The 17,699-nt window shown below is 66.6% G+C and overlaps 1 protein-coding gene and 1 long non-coding RNA gene across 5 annotated transcripts; one reads left to right on the plus strand and one right to left on the minus strand.

Annotated features, from left to right (window-relative positions):
* Nucleotides 1–244: 244 nt before the first annotated feature.
* LOC125122021 (uncharacterized) lies at nucleotides 245–2,573 on the minus strand. Its single transcript, XR_007133677.1, has 2 exons — nucleotides 1,324–2,573; nucleotides 245–602 (listed from the first exon to the last, which is right to left on the minus strand). It is a non-coding gene; the product is annotated as an uncharacterized LOC125122021 (long non-coding RNA).
* A 238-nt stretch (nucleotides 2,574–2,811) lies between these two features.
* RBBP8NL (RBBP8 N-terminal like) lies at nucleotides 2,812–17,310 on the plus strand. 4 transcript variants are annotated; one of them, XM_047770699.1, is made up of 14 exons: nucleotides 2,817–3,003; nucleotides 8,072–8,217; nucleotides 9,187–9,229; nucleotides 9,784–9,879; nucleotides 10,185–10,297; nucleotides 10,689–10,761; nucleotides 11,154–11,284; nucleotides 11,431–11,513; nucleotides 11,747–11,913; nucleotides 12,471–13,188; nucleotides 13,416–13,590; nucleotides 14,030–14,097; nucleotides 14,195–14,330; nucleotides 15,940–16,096. In XM_047770699.1, the coding sequence occupies exons 1-14, from the start codon at nucleotides 2,894–2,896 to the stop codon at nucleotides 15,957–15,959; spliced, it is 2,079 nt and encodes a 692-aa protein (XP_047626655.1). In that variant the 5' UTR covers nucleotides 2,817–2,893; the 3' UTR covers nucleotides 15,960–16,096. The 4 variants fall into 4 exon arrangements, with proteins under 4 accessions (XP_047626653.1, XP_047626654.1, XP_047626655.1 ...); XM_047770700.1 differs by having other exon boundaries at nucleotides 2,818–3,003; nucleotides 13,416–13,539; XM_047770697.1 differs by having other exon boundaries at nucleotides 2,812–3,003; nucleotides 12,471–13,590; nucleotides 15,940–17,310.
* Nucleotides 17,311–17,699: the final 389 nt, after the last annotated feature.

Raw genomic sequence — 17,699 nt, forward strand, 5'->3', positions numbered from 1 at the left:
TTTTTTTGTCTTTTTGCCTTTTCTAGGGCCGCTCCCACAGCATATGGTGGTTCCCAGGCTAGGGATGGAATCGAAGCTGTAACCACCAGCCTACACCAGGATCCGAGCCACACCTGCAACCTACATCACGGCTCACGGCCACACCAGATCCTTAACCCACTGAACAAGGCCAGGGATCAAACCGGCAACCTCATGGTTCCTAGTCGGATTCGTTAACCACTGCGCCACGACAGGAACTCCCTCGGCTTCTTAAAAATCAGCTTTATTCTTCTCATCCAGTCCGTCCATCACGCTCCTTCATATTTACCCAAAGGTACTGAAAACTATGTCCATGCAGGACCCACACGCGGGTGCTTCGAGCCGCTGTCGTCACAGCTGCCAACACTTGGAAGCAACCAGGATGCCCTTCAGTGGGGGATGCATAAATGCACTGCGGTCCCTCCAGAGCGGGAGAGCCGAACGACCGTCAGAGGAACAGCACTGGAAAGGAGTGAGCTTCCCGGCCGTGAAAAGACATCATGGACACGTAAGTGCCTTTCACTACGTGAAAGAAGACAATCCAGACAGGGGACAGAACTGGTGACTTCAACCCCAGTCGAGTTCTGGAAAAGGCAAAACCATGGAGACAGGAAAAAGCTCAGGGGTTGCAGCGGCGAGGAAGCGGGGGTGAACAGGAAGAGCGCAGAGGACCCCGGGGCGGGGAGACCACACGGTGACACTGCCACGTGGACACGCACCCCTGCACCGCGTCCACACCCACAGCAGGTCCAGCACACGAGCGAGCCCTCAGGGAGACTGGGGGCCCTGGGGACAATGGCGTGCCGGTGCAGGTTCAGCCGTCACAACAGAGGCCCCACCTGGAGGGGACGTGCGTGACGGGGGCGCTGTGGGTGGGTGGGCAGAGAGGGTATACGGGACATCAGTGTCCCTTCTTCTTGAACCTAAAACTACACTAATAAATAGAGCTTTTTTTTTTTTTCAAAAACTTGATTGGGGTGTAATTTGCATACAACACAATTCACGTTTTTTAAGTGTAAGTTGATGAATTTTGTCCACCTAGCCCTCCCCTGTAATAGCAACCACCACAATCAGAATCTAGACCTTTCCATCCTCCCAGGAATTTCCTGCTGCGTGTCCCTGACCCTGGCCCCCCTGGACCCTGGCAGCCTCTGGCTATCACGGACCAGAGGCTCCTTCCTGGGCTCTCATCAGTGGGGTCGGCGACACCCCCAGGGGGACGCCTGACATTGACCGTATCACGGTGTCAGAAGTCTCTCCTCCCGACCAGTGGTGTGGACGCCCTCGGGCTGTCCATCCACTCACCCGACTGAACGTGGTGCTGGGAGCACCTCAGACCCTGGGTTGTGGGGTGGCAGTGAGCTGACCTTGAGGAAACCCAGAGCTTGTGTCCTGGCCCATCCGCTGGCCAGCACCATGAACACCTGGGGGGGGGGGGACCCTGGCCCAGCAGGTGAAGCCAAATTTGCGGCCAAGACCCTGGCTCAGAGAGGTTGGGTAACTGGCCCCAGGTGCTCCAGCTCTCAAGGAGCAGAGTCAGGGCTCAGAGCTGGCTGGGGAGGGGAGGGGAGGGGAGCAGGGCAGCTAGGCTGCCGCTGGCCGATGCGAGGGTCCGCCCTCCGCAGGGACACGCAGACCCACACACGCAAAGCCACGCGGCACACACTCGTGACCTTGACACCCACCAGCCACACGACGAGAACATACCAAACCCACGAACACACAAGCCGAGGGGTGAGCACATGCAGGAACACACGGTCCCCACAGGCCAGGCTGTGCCCACATTCCCACGTCCACCCCCTCAGCCAGGGCACGCAGGCACTGCAAAGTTCCAGGGCCTGGCTGGAGCCTGGGGGTGCCCGGCTGACAGCTCCGCCCCTGGGAGCCCAGGGCCGGCAGGGGCCTCAGCAGGAAGTGCATCCCAGGACTTCGCCAGGGCTGCTGGCCCAGAGCCCGGTCCTCCTCCGTGGAGACCTGGGCACCGCCTGGGGTTCACTTGGGCACCCTCGGGGGAGCTCCTGCACAAACCAGCGATGGCGACGCGAGGGGGGCTTGCCAGGGTCAGGGAGGGGGGCACAGGGTTGGGGGCTGGGAGAGGGAGCTTCCGGGGAGGCCTGGGGGCAGGCGGCAGGGGGCAGGGGGCGGTGTGTGGGGCGGCTGCGGCCCTCGGAAGCCAGCTCTTTTCTGCATGAGTGCTGCCACCGTGTCGCCAAGCGGAGAACAAACACGGAAAACCACAATGACCGCCTCCTCCTGCACCCTGGGCCGCGGCCCCTGGGCCCAGCCCCACAGGGCACCCCAGCCCACCCTGATTCCCAGAGATGCGCACCCACCTGGCCACCTGGCCCCCCGCCTGCTCTCCATGGGCTGGGATGGGGGGGTAGCGCTGGGTGGGGGGCCTCCCGACAGGGCCACTGCCAACCTCCCTTCTGGGTTTCTGTCTGCTGAGCTCCGATAGGGACAGGCCTGCCCTCGGCGTCCCCACTGTGCCGACAAGGAAACTGAGGCTGGAAAGGCCAGCCCTCGGGAAGCCAGGGGGAGAGGCAGGAGGGGGCCCTCGGGGCCAGGGGCCCCAGCTGCCCCCCGCCCCCGCCCCAAGGTGACAACCGGGACCGATGCACCTGCTCCCGCTGGTGTGCCCCTGCGGCCCCACCCGCCCCTCAAGTCCAGGGTCTCCCCGTGAGCCGGCTGGCCAGAGGCGCAGGCCACGCGGTAATTACAGAGAAACAATCCAACCTCTATGAGCGCTCAGACCGACCCGTTCTGCCACTTTCGGGGATGGCAGAACCCGTTGGGCAGCTTCGAGCAGTCTCTGCCTCCTTTCTGCTCCTGGCCCCGGGAACTGAAAACCAGTCTAGCAGGTTTGGCCAAAATTATGTCTTGTTCCCAAGCAAGTTCACAGCGCTGGCTTCTATCTCGCAGGCGGGAGGCTCCAAATCGGAACCAAGGGGAGGGCCACGGACGTCGATGCGGACGAGGGGCCGGGTGAGTACCCAGGGGACCCCCGGATGGGACCCTGTCTGCCGTCGGGGGCAGGGGAAGGGGGCACGTGGTCTGGGGTCGCCATAGGGGCGGTCTTCCCCGAGGTGGAGGCCCGGGCTGCTCACTGAGTAGGAGGTGGGGCCGGCCACCTGCTGGGGGCACCAGGCCCAGGAGGCCCAGTGGGAATGCGGGCCTCAGTGAGCTTCCTGGGCAGAGGGGTTGGGGGAGCCAAGGCTGGACCTGGCACAGATGTGCCAGGGAGTCCCCATTGTCTGCGGAGGGTCTGGGGGCACCAAGAATGGACCAATGGCCAGGTCTTCATCCTGGACCTGCCCACTGCTAGACCCTCACGGTGCAGAGCGGGTGCACCCCGGGGGGAGAGGGGCAGAGCACCGTGCCGCCAGCCTCGGCTCGGGGCTGGGTGTCATGGGACCCTCGGCTGCCCCCAGCTCAGTGCCCCCTGGGAAGCAGTACGGATGGCTCCTCGGGGACTCAGGTCCTGCTCAGTGTCCCCAGCCAGGCCTCAGGAAGGCAGCCAGCTCGGGCACAGCGGGCCCCCAGGGCTGCCCATCCCTAAGGAGTCAGGTTGCAGGGCCCGCTGTTATCTGAGCCACGAAGCGACACCTCAGCCTCACTGAGCAAGAACGCGCACACCTGCCTGGTTCCTCTGCGTGTGTGCACATGTGCAGGCGTGCACACGCGTGCACAGCTCTCCCGGCGCCCATGCAGTGCTATGTGCGTGGCGGGGGAGGTGGCCGAGGGTGGCACCCACGTGCACAGCGTCTGTGTTGGGCGTGCACTCGTGTATGGTGGAGGTGTGGATGTCACACGCACATGTGCACGAGTGCCACGGGTCTCTGTGTCGGGCGTGTCAGAGGGGCCCTGGAGTGGCCCCTCTCTGGACTCAACCTGCCACCTGAACCAGCCCAGGAGGTCATAGGAGGCTGCACTGATGACTGGACGGTGACACTGCTTTGAACCTCAGGTTCCACATGTGTGAAGTGGGGGCCGCCCTGGCCATTCGGTGGGCAGCTGTGTGCCCCGTAAAAGCACTGCACAGGGAGCCTCTGCTGGGCACCTGGATGTGGGGCTTCGTGGGCTAGTGACCACCTCTGTGTTTGATGGGTCACTGGGCGCCCGCCACATCGAGCCATCCCAACAGGCCAAAGGGGCACAGATGCCCTCCAGCCTCCAGAGCTGGGCTGGGGCAAGCCACCCTCCACGCTGTGGCCCAGGCCACCGAGGCACAGCCATGGCTGGAGTTGCCATGGAGGGGCTTCGTCCATCACCGGGGGGGGCCCCCCAGAGGCCGCGCAGAGACACCGGAGCCACTGCTTCGGGCCTCAGTGGCTGAATCTAGAGAGTGGGACAGTGGGCACCTCCGCAAAGACCGCGTGGGCTCCAATCACGCGGGCAGACAATCGGGAGACCGCGGTTACTGCCACTATCGTTGGCATGTTATGTGGGGAGAAAGAGCAGAATCGGGGGCTCAGCACTCCCGCCCCCCAGGGGCTGCTGGAGCTGAACCCCCACAGGGAAGGAGCCCAGGGGCACCCGGCCTGGGAGCAGGGCAAGAACCCTCACCCTCATGGGCTTCTCTGTTCAGCCAGGCCACGCTTGGCCCAGGGCCACAGCTAGGGGTTCAGTGGCCCCCTCCATGCATGGGGGCCAGGTGGCACCTTCCCCAGGCACAGCCACCACGACTCAGTGGACCCTAGGACAGGCATTGTCCGGGCAGGTGTCACCTGGACACGCATTACTTGCAAAGAGCCTCAGGACCAACTGACATGGGGCTGGAAGTACCCCCAGGTGAGGAAGGAGGCCCGGAGATGGGAAGGCCTCCCCGAGTGACACAGGGGAAAGGCAGGACGGGGACACACCAGGGCTGGTGGCTTGGACAGCCTTTGCCTGGGCTGACTCTGCCCAGTGTGAGTGGCATGTGGGCAGGGCCACCGGCTGACCCACCTGCCCTTCCCCCCACCTGCTCCTTCCGGGTCCTTGACCCCAGCACGGACCTTCCAGCCTGAGCATGGAGGGGCAGGGGCACCCCTGGGGGCCTTAGGAGCAGAGCTCGGGCCTCCGCTCCCCCACTACCCTCACCCCGGTGGGCCATGTAGGCCACCCTCTCCTGCGCACAGACCCCCGCCCCCCGAGGGCGTCGCCCCCTCATTATAGCACCTCCACGGCTCCCACCCCAGACCCTGGCGTCTGTGTCCAGAAGCCCCCAGGCCTGAGGGGGAGCTCACCTGCCTTGGGTTCCCAGATCCCAGCCCCCCACGCCTGGCAAACAGAGCGGGGCTACCGAGGGGCTGGCCCGCCAAGCCCCTGGCGGGAGACTGGTTGCACTTCCACAGCCCAGCCCGGGTTCTTCCCACCCACAGCCACTGAGCTCTTGCCCAAAGCCCAGGGCTGGCAGACCTCACCTCGGGCAGGGACCCGCCTCCCTCCACCTCCTCCCGCTTCCCCGGACCCTCCCCACGCTCCAAGGGTGGAGGCTGGAACTGGGCGGGGGGGCTATCTTGCCTCCGCCAAATGCATTTCTGTCGCCTGCCAGCCCAGCAGAGAGGTCACAGCGGCCCCATGGTACTGTGACCTGGGCTGGAGAGGGCTGGTCCCTAGGAAGCAAGGGCTCCTGGCAGGATGTGCGCCTTCCAGTGCTGCTCCCAGCACCTCCTACAGGGCCATGTCTGAGCATCCCCCTGCCCAGCACGCAGGACCCTTCAGAGACCCTGAGAGATGCGGCCGGGGGGGCCCTCAGATGGTTTGGGCCATTTGGGGAACGACGAGGAGCCCAGTCTGGGGGCAGGGGAAGACGGCCTGGGCCTTCGCCAGCCCAGCCTCCACACGCAGTGATGTCATCGGAAAAATGCCGGCCTCTCACTCGGACCCAGAGCCCGCCCAGCCTCTCTCTCTCCTGGCCCAGGGGCACTGCAGGCGCCCCGAGGCTGCTCCTTGCTGGTCGGCCCAGCCCAGGCGCAGGCGCAGGCGCAGGCGGCTGCTGGGAAAGGGCTGCCTGTCGGGCGGGTCCGGGTGGAATTTCAGGCACAGCGGCTCAGCCCCTCCCCGGCCCACAGGCCCCGCCTGCCCAAGCCCGAGCTCAGAGCCCCGACCACCGCAGCGCCCAGGAGCCCCACTGCCCAGCAGGGCCACTCGGGCGCGTCCCTGGTCCACGCCAGTTAAGGGCACGGCATCCTCAATCCCAAGTGGGTTCAAGCCCCACCACCCACTTCCCACTGGGCAGCCGGGGAGCGTGACCTGACCTCCTTGGGCCTCGGTTTCCCCATCTGGTGAGTGGGCTCCCTGCGGTGAGGTCAGGGTTAGACAGGCTCCAGAAGTGGGGCCAGGATGCTCATTTATACCCCCTCGAGCCCCGGCCTTCCCCCGGCCTCTGGAATCGGCCTCTTGTCCCCTAGCCCGCAAGGACATCCCTCAGCGGGTGAGCTCTGGCTCCAGGCCCAGAGTGGGGGACCCTCCCAGGCTCCCCTCTCCCCCAGAGCCCTCACCCACCCAACAGAGCCAGCAAGTATGCACCCCCACTCTGCCGGCCATCGCTCAGGAGGGCCCCAGAGGCCAGGCAAGTCTGAAACGAGTTTGGACTTTGGGGAGACCCGCCTCCCCACCGCTCCGCCCTCCAGCACACCCCAGCTGGTCCTGACCAGGCAGCTTCCGTGGCCACTGCGGGACACAGGACTAGAACTGCTCTCTGTCCTCCTGCCGGGCCCAGCCTTGCATCCCGAAGTCCAGGCTTCCCCAGGGCTCTGACACTTGAGCTGGGGTTCAAGGACCCTGCTAGGAGCCAGACTCCACTGTCAAGCCTCCCTGGGGAGCTGGCCCCGGCCCCTGGCTCCTCTTGAGGTCACAGGGAGGGTCTGCTCCCTCAGTTAGTGATGCCCCAGCCCCGTCACCCCAGACACCCACCACCCCAACTTCCAAGAGCCCCTCCTGTGCTCTGTGTGCGTACATCCCACAGTGGGCTGGCTTTTGGGTCTGGCCCCCGTTGGGCAGTGTCACCCTGTAATGGCACTGGGTGTCAGGGAGCCACCACCAGACATTCACCAGCAGGAGTTTGGGGGCTGTGGCCGGGCCAATTTTAAAGGCAAGCAAGACCACGCCCCTTCTTCAGTGCGTTGTAGGGGGCCCAGGGGGACTCTGACCACACTTTCCAGGGCCTGTGCAGCCTCGGGGGCGGGACAGAGGCAAGGAGGCCAGTGAGCTGGCCCAGGCAACACACCAGGGGTCCCGCGGTGGTTGGGCCCAGGCGGGCACCGTGAAGCAGGGAATGGTGAGGTTCCGGGCATAGCTGCTGCTGACAGTTCAGCGCGGGATGCTGGGAGGAGCCAAGAGTTCCAGGAGGCCAGCTGCTCATTTGCAGGATGCTCGCCCCATGCCCACTAGGCGGGCACTGTGGCCACGGCCACAGGGAGGAAAGGACAGCTCAGCGGGGCCAGCGCTTGCAACAGGCAAAATCTGTCCAGCTCCCAGCGTGGGCTCTCACCCCACACTTCATCCTCGGTAAAGGCTTCGCGGATGTGAAGCCCAAGCAGGAAAGGGGCTCAGGCCATGAGGGGCGGCCAGGGGCTTTCCCGCCGATGCAGGGTTGCCAGGTCCTGCAGGGGAAATGGGTAGCTGGCCCCCAAAGAACCCCTGCCCACCATGGCCCCCCGGGGTCACCCATGCCACGGCGGGCACCTGTACCCCCGCTGAGTGGTCTCCCCACTGGGTGCATGCACCCTGCTCACTCCCGCTGGCGGTGAGCTGGTCTCCGGTCTGCCTGAGCAGCAGGCCCACGGGCACCATCGAGGCCCCGCAGCGCGCCTGAGCCTGTGCCTTCAGACCCCTGCTTTGCTGGGAGAAGCAGATTAGGGAGTTGAGGTTAAGGGGCGATGTCCCATCCCCAAATGTCCCCCTCCCGTGGGGACATGACCCAGTGGGAGCCGTGGGGTGGCCCACAAGACAGGGGTCCCACACCCACGGGGACGGGCACCCGCCTCCTCTCCAGGCCGCTGCCAGACCTGCAGCCCACAGGCCCTCGCTGAGCCCCGTGGCCCTGACCCCACTTCCTACCCCACAGGCTGGAACCCAAGGGGCGGTCGAGGCCGGGGGCCTGTCCCTGCACCTGGAGCACAGAGGGGCCTGGGCCAGCGCTGTGGGGAGCCATGGAGAGCTTCGTGGAGTCACTCAACAGGCTGAAAGACATCCACGAGAACGAGGTCATGGGTGAGCGCCTTGGGGAGGGCCGCCCCTCACCTGGACCTCGGTCCAAGGGCCAAAGCCAAGCCGGGGCTCCCCAGGCCGCCTCCGATCCTGGGCACCTCGCCCTCCAGGCGCAGAAGCAGAGTCCTGACTCAGAGCCCGGAGCTGCAAAGTGCCGGCGACGGGCCTCGGAGCAGCAGCCCAAGCGCGGCCCTGGAGGGGCAGTGCCCGAATGATCAGCTCGCATCAGAGCGCACATTAAAAGCCGACTTGGCTGCAGACAGCCAGAAGCTCTGGCCAGGGTGGGGCTCTCTCACCCAGGGTGGGGCGCCCCAGTGTCCCCCGAGAGGTCGCCTACTTTTTGGGATGGGGTCTCAAGGCTCCAGGGGCCTGTCTGGAGCCTTCCAAGAACTGGAACTGAAATCCCTGCTTCCCCCAAAGACCACCCCGCACCGCCCCCCCCCCCACCCCCCCCCCCCCCCGCAGCAGGCCTGGGCCGGCTCCTCCCCAAAGGGCCTGGGTCACCTCCTCAGAGACCCAGAGGGATGGGGAAGCATGGGTTAGCCTAGGGCCCAGGCTGGACCCCAGGCAGGTGGGGGGTAGGGCGTCTGCTGGGGTCTCCATCAAGAGCCCATTTAATTTCCACACTGGCAGTGTCCCCCAGAACTCTCCAGGGACTTGGCCAAGGGGGTAGTCACTCCCAGCATCAGGGTCCCTCCCACCAGAGCCAGAGCCGCCGGGAGGGGAGGGGCCTGTCCCCAGGCAACCGTGAGGCAGAGGCGAGGTGGGGGGCAGGCAGAGGGTATGGACTGGGAGCCCTGGGGTGGGGGGCAGCCTCAGGAAGCCAAGGAGGGCACCCAGGCAGGCAGTGGGCGTCTGGAGAGGGCCCCGCCAGACACCCAGGGACAGGAGGGGCCCTGGCTCTGCCACGGGGGTGGCAGGGGTGGCAGCACAGCTGGGCCCGACCCTCTGCCCCTTTCCTCGCTCCTCCAGGCCTGCAGAACAAGCTTCTGGAACTGAACTCAGAGAGGTGCCGGTGAGTGAGGTCAGGCCCTGGCCCGGTGGGAAACAGACGAGAAGGGCGGCAGCCGGCCGCGCCCCGCAGCCCCGGGGACGAGTGCCACCATCACCCTGCAATGCGAGGGGGCCCCAGGGGAGTCGCCCGTCCAAGGTTGTGTGTCAGGGTGCTGGTGGAGCCCACCCGAGGGAACAGGGACCTCCAGGGGCTGGGCACGCCGCGTCCACGCAGGCCAGCCCCACCCCCACCCGGTCCCAGTAACTATCAATAGCAGCCCCGGTGAGTCCTGGAGACCTGGGGGCGTGCTCCCCGTATCCCCATTTCACAGAAGCCTGCGTAGTAGTCCTGTGGCGCTGTGAGTGGCACGTGGACAAGCCAGCGTCACCAAGGTGGCCTTGAACGCCCGCACTTGGGCACGCTGGGTCAGGCATGGCCCACGTGAGGTCCACTCCTCAAGGACGCCCCCCAGACCGGGACCTAAGCCAGTGGCCATGGGCGGAGGCAGGCGGGGGGGCAGCAGGGGCTCCCTGGCAGAGAAGAACCTCCCCCCCTCGGCTCATCCCCCCCCACAGGGACGCCCAGAGGGTGGAGGAGCTGTGTGCCAAGAACCATCAGCTCCGGGAGCAGCAGAAGGCTCTGAAGGAGAACCTGCGTGCGCTGGAGAACAGGTGGGGGCGCACCTGATGGCCACCCCACGATGGTGGGGGCGGCAGGTGGAGGGAGGGCGAGAAGGGGTCTGTGAAGAATGAGTTTGGGGAACTGGAGTAAATCAGCCAGGGAGGTCTCCCCTCTGCAGGACTTCTCAGAGCCTTAAGAACCTTGTACTTTCAAGGTTCCTTCCCAAACCCCACGCACACGAAACGCTTAACCCACCAGGCGGGGCTCCCACAGCACATGCTGAGCGTGGGCAATGAGGTCCCAGGTGATGAGGCCCCCGGCCCTCCATGGCCCTCTTGCCCGCCTCGCCCCGCAGGCTGCGGGCTGGCCTGTGTGACCGCTGCATGGTCACCCAGGAGCTGGCCAGGAAGAAGCAGCAGGAGTTCGAGAGCACCCTCCTCCAGAACCTGCAGCACGTCTTCCTCCTCAGTGAGCCCTGCGCCCCGTGCCCCCCTCTGGCCCCAACAGCCCCCCCACTCCCCAGTCCCCCGGGCTGGGGCATTCCTGCCCTCCGCTGCCTGTGATGAGGAGGGTCCCGGGGTCCTGCCCACGAGGACCAGCCCTTTCCCTTGGGGGGGGGTCCCAGGGACAAGCTCGGTCCTGGGGGTGGGGAGGCCCCTCCAGGCTGGTGGTATTCCTCTGCGCCCCCCCCACCCACGCGGGCAGCAAGCAACTCGGGGGCACCTGCTGTAGCCCAGGCCCTGGGCCAAGGGCTGGAATCCCCACTGGGGGCAGGAGAGGGGGGCTCCTGGGGGCTGTGCAGACCCCACCCTGCCCTTCTTCCCCCCCACCCCACGCCCCTAATCCGTGTCTCCTGCAGCCAATGAGCTGACCCGGCTGCAGGAGGAGAACGACACTTTGAAGGAGGAGGTGAAGCGGCTTCGGGGTCCAGGGTGAGTGGGGGTGGGCAAGGGGGAGGCATTGGGTCCAACAGGCCCAATCCACGTACCCCCAAGAGCCGGTGGAGCAGAGCGGCTCCCACCTGCCATCACCCCACGACAGACTCGTGACCTGCCCTGGTCCACAAGCCCAGGACCGAGTAATGGGTGCCTTGGGAAGGGAGCCCCCCAGCCCCCACGGCGGCTCTGCCGCTTGGGTTCCACCGGGATATCGGTGTTTGAAAGGCCCCAGGAGGGTGCAGCTTAGTCCCCACTGTCTTTCCTGGTCACCGGAGTGTCCCACACGGGCGGCTTGGTCCCCAGGAGGGCAGGTGCCCTAGTCTTTCTGGGGGTCCCAGGGCGCTGGCCTCCCTCAGCACCCATCTTTGCCTTCCCTCTGGAGACAGGCCCAAGCCCCCGCTCAGGGAGGGCTCCTCAGACCCCCCATCGCCCCGGCTGCCCCCCTCCCTGGGCGCCCAGAAGGCCACCACGGAGAAGCCGCTGGGAGGCCACGAGGAGAGAGAGGACAACCACCCAGGTGCGGGCGGGCCCCAGGGAGACGGTGAGGTGGGGGCGGGGGAGGCCAGCAGGCTGGGCCCCCCAGGGCCAGGAGCCCTTGGGCCGGGGCTGAGCTGCCCCTCTGAGCGCCCCCCAACCGTCCCGCCTCTGCTTCTTCCCCCACAGAAAGGCCGGTGGGGTACAGGACGTCTCCCGTGGCCAAAATCTCCCCGGGGGCCAACCTGCCCGAGCCCCGGGCCCCGGACATGGTGAGGGCAGGGGACCCAGGCGCACTCCCCTTTCACAGGCAGCCCGAGACGGGAGACTGGTGGCCCTGCTCTGTGCCAGGCACCCCAACCATCCTACGGGGCACCTGCCTGTGCCCCCTCCCAGCAGGGCCCCTGAGCCCCATGGGGCCTGGGTGGAGGTGCAGGGGTCACACAGAGAAAGGGCAGAGGTCCACGCCGACCCCCACCGAGGCTGACCTGTCCACCCCGTGCAGAGCCCCCAACACATCTCCAACCAGCTGCACGGGACCATCGCCGTGTTGCGGCCGGGGTCCCGGGCCTGCTCCGCCAACCGAGGCTCGGCCAATGGGACGCCCCCTCTGCCGCCCCCCAGGAGCAGCCCACCCAGCCCACCTTGCGGGCACAGCCTCCCTCTGGACAGGTGAGGCCCCACCCACCGCCACCACCAGGTGCCGCCTGCGTGGGGCGCCCAGTCTCTATCCTGGTCCCACCTTTCCAGAAGGGGCCAGCAGCCCGGGGAGTCCCCCCACCCCGTCCCTCCGGGAGCTCCTGCTCTTCCGGGCTTGGCTTCCCCAGGTACCTTCTGCACGGCCACCTTCTGAACAGCCGGGGCCCAGTGGGGGTCGTGGGGATAGGAGGGGGCCCGAGCCCTGCAACCCCCCTCAGAAGGGCCACGCAAAGCCTCTCACGTGGACCGAGACCGCTCTCGGTGTCTGAGAGGGGCGAGGGGTGCGCGGGTGGGATGGGCGCTCCAGCTGATCGGACAGGCAGCTGATGCCCCGGAGCGGCCTTGGAGGGTTGGTCCCCTCTCAGAGCCCCAGGCCACGATCGCCAAGCTCCAGGAGCTGCCCCCCCATCCTCTCCCCACCGTGTGACTCCCACTCCCACACCCCAGGCCTCGGAGGGCAGCTCCCCTCACCTCCCTGTGAAATGAGGGCCACCTGAGGGCCTTGGTCACCGGCTTCTCCTTGCCCGCAGCTTCCTGCAGCCCTCACAGCCCGCGGCCAAGACCTGTGAGTCCCTGAAGCATCCCCTCCCGGCTGAGCGCCTCTGCCTCCTGAACCGCCACCTGGCCCTGCACCTTCGGAGCCCCTACTGCAGTCCCCGGGCCCCTGCCGCAGCCCCCAGTGGCCCCCAGCCCCAGGGCCTGAAGACTGGGGAGGCCGAGGCCTGGGAGGAGCCAGCAGACCTGCTGGGCCTGCCGGGCACCCTGGCAGGCGTGCGGGATTCGCAGCTGGAGGGGGCGCTGCACCTGCTCCTGGCCCAGCAGCTGCGGGCACGGGGGCGGATGCGTGGGCCCAGGATGAGGGGCCAGCCAGTGCCGGGGGAGCCGCCACCCTCTCCGCCCGCCAGCTTCAACTCCGAGGGACCCGAGGGCGAGGCGGCCAGGACAGCATTGCCCAGAGGGCGGCACCCACAGCCCACAGCCCCGGGCAGCCCCAGTGGGAAGGAGGCCACAGCCACACAAGACAGTGCCCCAGACAAGCCCCTGGACCTCTCAGAGCGGGGCCGGGGCCGGGACAGCACCCCCAAGCCTGCCAGCCTGTTGGGGTCCCTCAGCCCCCCGATTGCCCACACTCCCAGCCCCAAGCCGCCCCAGGGAGCAGAGGCACCTGGTCAGCCTGGAGCCCAAGGACTCAGCAATGGCACCAAGGGGGCCAGAGGGCCGGAGTCGGAAGGGCCTCCAACGCCGGCGGTGAGGGCCCCAGCCCTGTTCCTGGCCTCCACCCAGAGCATCCGGCTGCCCCAGGGTGCTGTCAGCCCCACCCAGCCAGCTCCCAGTGCGCCCAGCCTGGTGCACCCTACACGCACATGCCGAGCCCCCGCTGCAGCCCCCAACAGGGTCCAGGGCTGCCCCGAGGCTGGTCTGGGGGCAAGGAGGTGGCCTCACGTGAACTCAGGTCACTCTCTGCCTCCCCCCAGGATCCCCCACGTTGTCTCCCAGGGCCCCACCCCAGCCTGCCCTCTCCCAGTGGCACAGATGAGGACAGAGGGCGCCCCAAACCGCCCCCCCGCTCGCAGAGGCCAGAGGGAGATGGCTGCCCAGGTGCGGATGAGTCGGGGGGACACGGGGAGAGGAACCACGGCGAGGAGAGAGGCGAGTGGCGGCATCAGCCGGAGGCCCTACTGTGGGACCCAGCTCAGCCCCCTGGGCCTGGTCCACCCAACCCTGGGTCTGGGACCCCCTCTGCCTCCTACAGACCCAGAAAGGCGTCGGGGGCCCGGGGAGGGCACGTTTCTGACCACAGGGGGTGGAGGGGGAGCGTTCTAGCAATGAGGGCCTTGGAGCAGGTCGCGCATCTGTCACCCAGGACCGAGCCGGGGGACACCCCAGCTGGTGGCGACATCGCACGGGTGCTGGGGACACTGGGCCTGGATCTGACTCTAGGGCAGGTTCCTCAGCCCCTCAGGGCCTCAGGTTCATCATCTGCAGAGTTGGTCACCCCCGGCCCCAGTCTGGCAGGTCAGCGGGGCCCGTGCTTTCCCTGGACTCCCAGGCCCCCGGCCTGGCCTGACCCACGCCCTGCGCCCTGCAGAGCTCAAAGCCGACGTGCGGCAGCTGGAGTCGGATGAGCTGGACGCGTCGGACGCCTCCGACAGTGAGGTGGGTGCCGGCCCCCCGCCGAGGGTGGGGCTGCCAGCACCGGGGCGCCCGGGCTTGGGGGCGGGTCCTCACCATGACCACACCCCACACCCCTCAGGTGGGCCTGGACGTGGAGGCGGGGGCCTCGCGGAGCGCCCCGGGGGAGGGGCCCAGCTGCTTCTGCGCCAAGGAGCGTGGACGGGGCCTGCAGCAGAAGAGGAAGAGGGCCTCGGACCCCGACCCATGGAGCAAAGGTACGGGGGGGGGGGCGGTGAGGGGGGCGCAGCCGCAGCACCAGCGCCCCCGCCCCCTTTTCTGGCTGCTTGGAGCCCAGAAGCCAGCCCTCGGGCCTCTCCCAGAGCGGCCCAGGAGGGAGAGGGCCGGGTCAGGCCGGGGTGAACCCTGACTCGCCTCCTCCTCCCAGGGCCAGTCCCTCCTGCCCGAGCATCAGTGCCCTCCGGAAAGGGGGCAGTAGCCGAGCTAGCAGGAGGTCCAGCAGGATAAATCACAGGTTTCGTAATCACAGGGCAGAGGGGGCATCCTGGGCTGCGAGCAGCCCCCAGGCCTGATGGCCTTGGACCCCTGTCCCCCTCCCAGTCCCACCTGGAAGGAGGTAGGGATTCCAGAACCCTCCAAAGACGAGCAGCACCCTCTGGGGGTGGGTCGGTTTGCTCCCTCTGGGGGTGGGGAGCTGCTCACCTGTTTGCCGAGGGTGGCACCCGTGCCCCGTCCCCACCCCGGCCGAGGGTCTCAAGACGCCCACCCCCCTGCCCTGCTGTGGTCACAGTGGGAGTTGGGCTGGGCCTCCAGGCGCCCGCGAGGGCCTTTGAACAACCGAGCTAATACGGGATGCGGCCCTGGTGTTTTTCCAAGCAGGCCGGCCTTGCAGCTGGGCTGTGGCCGCCACAAAGCGCCATTGTTGCCAGGAAGGTGACCGCGGCCTTGTTTGCAGGGCCAGCGGTAGAGGCCGGCACGCCCGTGTAATCTCGTGGCACTTCCTCCTAGGCACCTCTGGAAGCTGTCCTGGTGGGCACAGCGGCAGCGGTGTGCCCCGCCAGCCCCCAGCCTCCACCCTGAGCCGAGCCACCCCCCCCCCCACCTGCCCGCCCAGCCGGGGCTCCCCAGCAGGCAGCCCTAGAACTCACAGGGTGATCAGTGAGGACACAGCCCTTGCCAGCTTGCGGCACGTGGCTCAGCGCCAGGGGCGGCGTCCTTGAATCTTGTGCCCGTGGAGAGGTTCAGTGGCATCCTGTCCTGAGTGCCTTTGGGCCTCATGACCCGGCCCAGTGGGGAAGGATCTTTGTCTTGTTGACGGGGAAACTGAGGCTCAGAGGTGCAGTAACTTGCCCAAGGTCATGGAGCTGGTTCGTGGGGTCAGGATTCCAGCCTGGCCCGTCTGACCCAGAGCTGGTTCTGCATCAGAGATGCACCTGAAGCCCAACATCTTGGCGGGTCCCACCTGCAAGAGTCTCAAGGACCAGATGCGCCTCCCCTGTAGCCCCAGAGGGCAGGCCCGTGGAGGCAGCAAACCAACGTCTTAGGGACTCTGAGGGCGTTTCCTGTGAGCTGGGTTTATCCAGAATGTCCCAGACCCTCTGCAAGGAGGCACTGGGGCCAAGCCGATTCCAGGACGACGCGCCTGGGGAAAGGTCCACCCTTCCCCCCAATTCCCTAGCTCACATCCGCTCAGGGCCCCTGCTCCAGGGTCCCTCTCCGTCAGGAACAAGTCAGATCTGCCAGGGTGGGCTTTTGAGTTCCCAGAAACTGCCACGAGGCCCTGGGCGAGAGCCCAGCGTCACTGCAAGAGAGACATGCAAGGCCACTGCCATGCCTCCTGGCCTGACCTCGGCCCACTTCCCACAGCCTCCAAGAAGCCGTCCTGAGGAAGAAGGAGTCTGGGGAGCCAGCCCCTCAGCCAGCAGCTGGGAAGAGACCCAGGGGCACCACAGCCCTCCCCATAGTGTCCCTACCTGACCGCCCGCAGCCAAGACAGCCCACACCACGAGCCCAGCAGAGCAGAGAGGACTGGGTCCCAGCCCACATCCAGAGACTGGGAAGCCAAGACGGCTGGCCTTTGGACCCCCTCCATCTGAGACCTGCGCCCGCAACCCTCTTCCCAATATCTGCTCCCTCGGGGGAAGTAGGAGCCAGAGAGGCCCAGATGGCTCCGCCTCCAGCCCAGCCCCACCCCCACCCCTGCTGGGCACAGGCAGCCCTTCCTGGGCAGCAGCCCCTCCTCTGACCCACCCAGATTCCACAGCACCCCTGGGCCTGGGGCTGAGCGCCTAGCTGCCCAATCCTCAAGGGGTGGAGCTCAGAGCGGCGGTCTGGGGCGCCCCCTTGTGGAGTCCCACAAACAGGTGCTGGGCGGTGAGGGTGCAGGAAGCCCAACAGGCGGCAGTGCAGCACCCTGGCAGAGAGGGGTCCCAGGGCACGGAGACCTGAAGTCTGAAGAAGGATGGCGTGTGCAGCTGGCAAGGTCGGGGGTCAGCTGAGCATGCACCTGCCAGGGCAGGTGACTCATGAGGCTCTTGAGTGCGTCCAGGGACGGGGGGCGGGGGTCACTGCCTTTCTGAAGGGCAGGATCCAAACCAGCCCGCTCGCAGAGCACTGCAGTGACCAGGATACCCTCTGGGGAGGGCTGCAGGAACAGAACAGCCCCCTCCTCACCGACACCTCTGAGTCCTGGCTCCACGCCCACGCTGACCTGTCAGCCACCTGCACGGCCACAGGGCAGCTCAGCCAGGCTTCCACTCTCAGCACTGGGAGATATTCTGCCATTGTCACTGTAGGAGGCGGTCTCAGAGCGCCTCCATGGGGGGGAGGTCGCTTCAATAGGTTCCTGGGTCCAACCCCAGACTCACTGAACCAGGAACCGCAGGGGCCTGGGAATCTGAGTTTTAAGAAGCTCCCCAGGCAGTGCCCCTGCACGTGAGGTTTGAGAACTGGCCCTTCCAAGGCCAAGGCAGGACACAGGTCAATGCCTAGGCTGGGTGAGGCCTGGGGCAAACTGGGGGCACAGGTCTGAGTAGTGGGGGCACGGCCGCCACCTTGCTCACTGTGGCCTGTCTGCCTGTCTGAGAGGCCAGAGGGACTAAATTCCCAAGAGAGACATCCAGGCGCCCTGCCCCTGTGAGCACAGGCGCACGTATACGCCGTGTCCCACTGTTAAGAGCTGTGAAAGGCTGCTTTGATTTCTCTGCAATAAAACAAAACCTGTGTGCTCCATTCACATCCAACTAGTAGACCAGGTTTGGCCCGTGGGCACCCATCTCCGGGAGCCTGGGGAGAGAGAGGGCGCCAGAACCTGGACGATCCGGTTCCTCCCCCACCCCCGTCCCTGCAGCACCCCAACACAGTGCAGCTGGCAGGGGACAGATCCCGAGCAGACGGCATGGTTTCGGAGCTGAGGGGCAGTAACACGGTCCATGTCCCCTATGTTTTCCTCATTTGGCATCAAGTTAACTAAGAGCTACCAGTGGGTCAGCCCCCACCTGCCAGGTGCTCCTGCTAGTAAGAGCTGGCCAGCAGAGCCAGGCCCTGGAGCCCTAATGGATGTTGACTCCAGCCTCCTCCTGCAAACAGGAGCTCCGCCCCCACTCCCAGCACCTGCTCAGAAGAGG

This window comes from Phacochoerus africanus, chromosome 3 (assembly GCF_016906955.1).
Source record: "Phacochoerus africanus isolate WHEZ1 chromosome 3, ROS_Pafr_v1, whole genome shotgun sequence".
In the NCBI taxonomy this organism is placed as follows: Eukaryota; Metazoa; Chordata; class Mammalia; order Artiodactyla; family Suidae; genus Phacochoerus; species Phacochoerus africanus.

Bases quoted from the DNA above. Each gene is read 5' to 3' on its own strand.
- RBBP8NL (XM_047770697.1), top strand. From the start codon at position 2,894: ATGTCTTGTTCCCAAGCAAGTTCACAGCGCTGGCTTCTATCTCGCAGG. The intron at 10,298-10,688 runs GTGAGCCCTGCG...TGTCTCCTGCAG, and splicing joins GCAGCACGTCTTCCTCCTCA to CCAATGAGCTGACCCGGCTG. The intron at 11,514-11,746 runs GTGAGGGCAGGG...CACCCCGTGCAG, and splicing joins AGCCCCGGGCCCCGGACATG to AGCCCCCAACACATCTCCAA.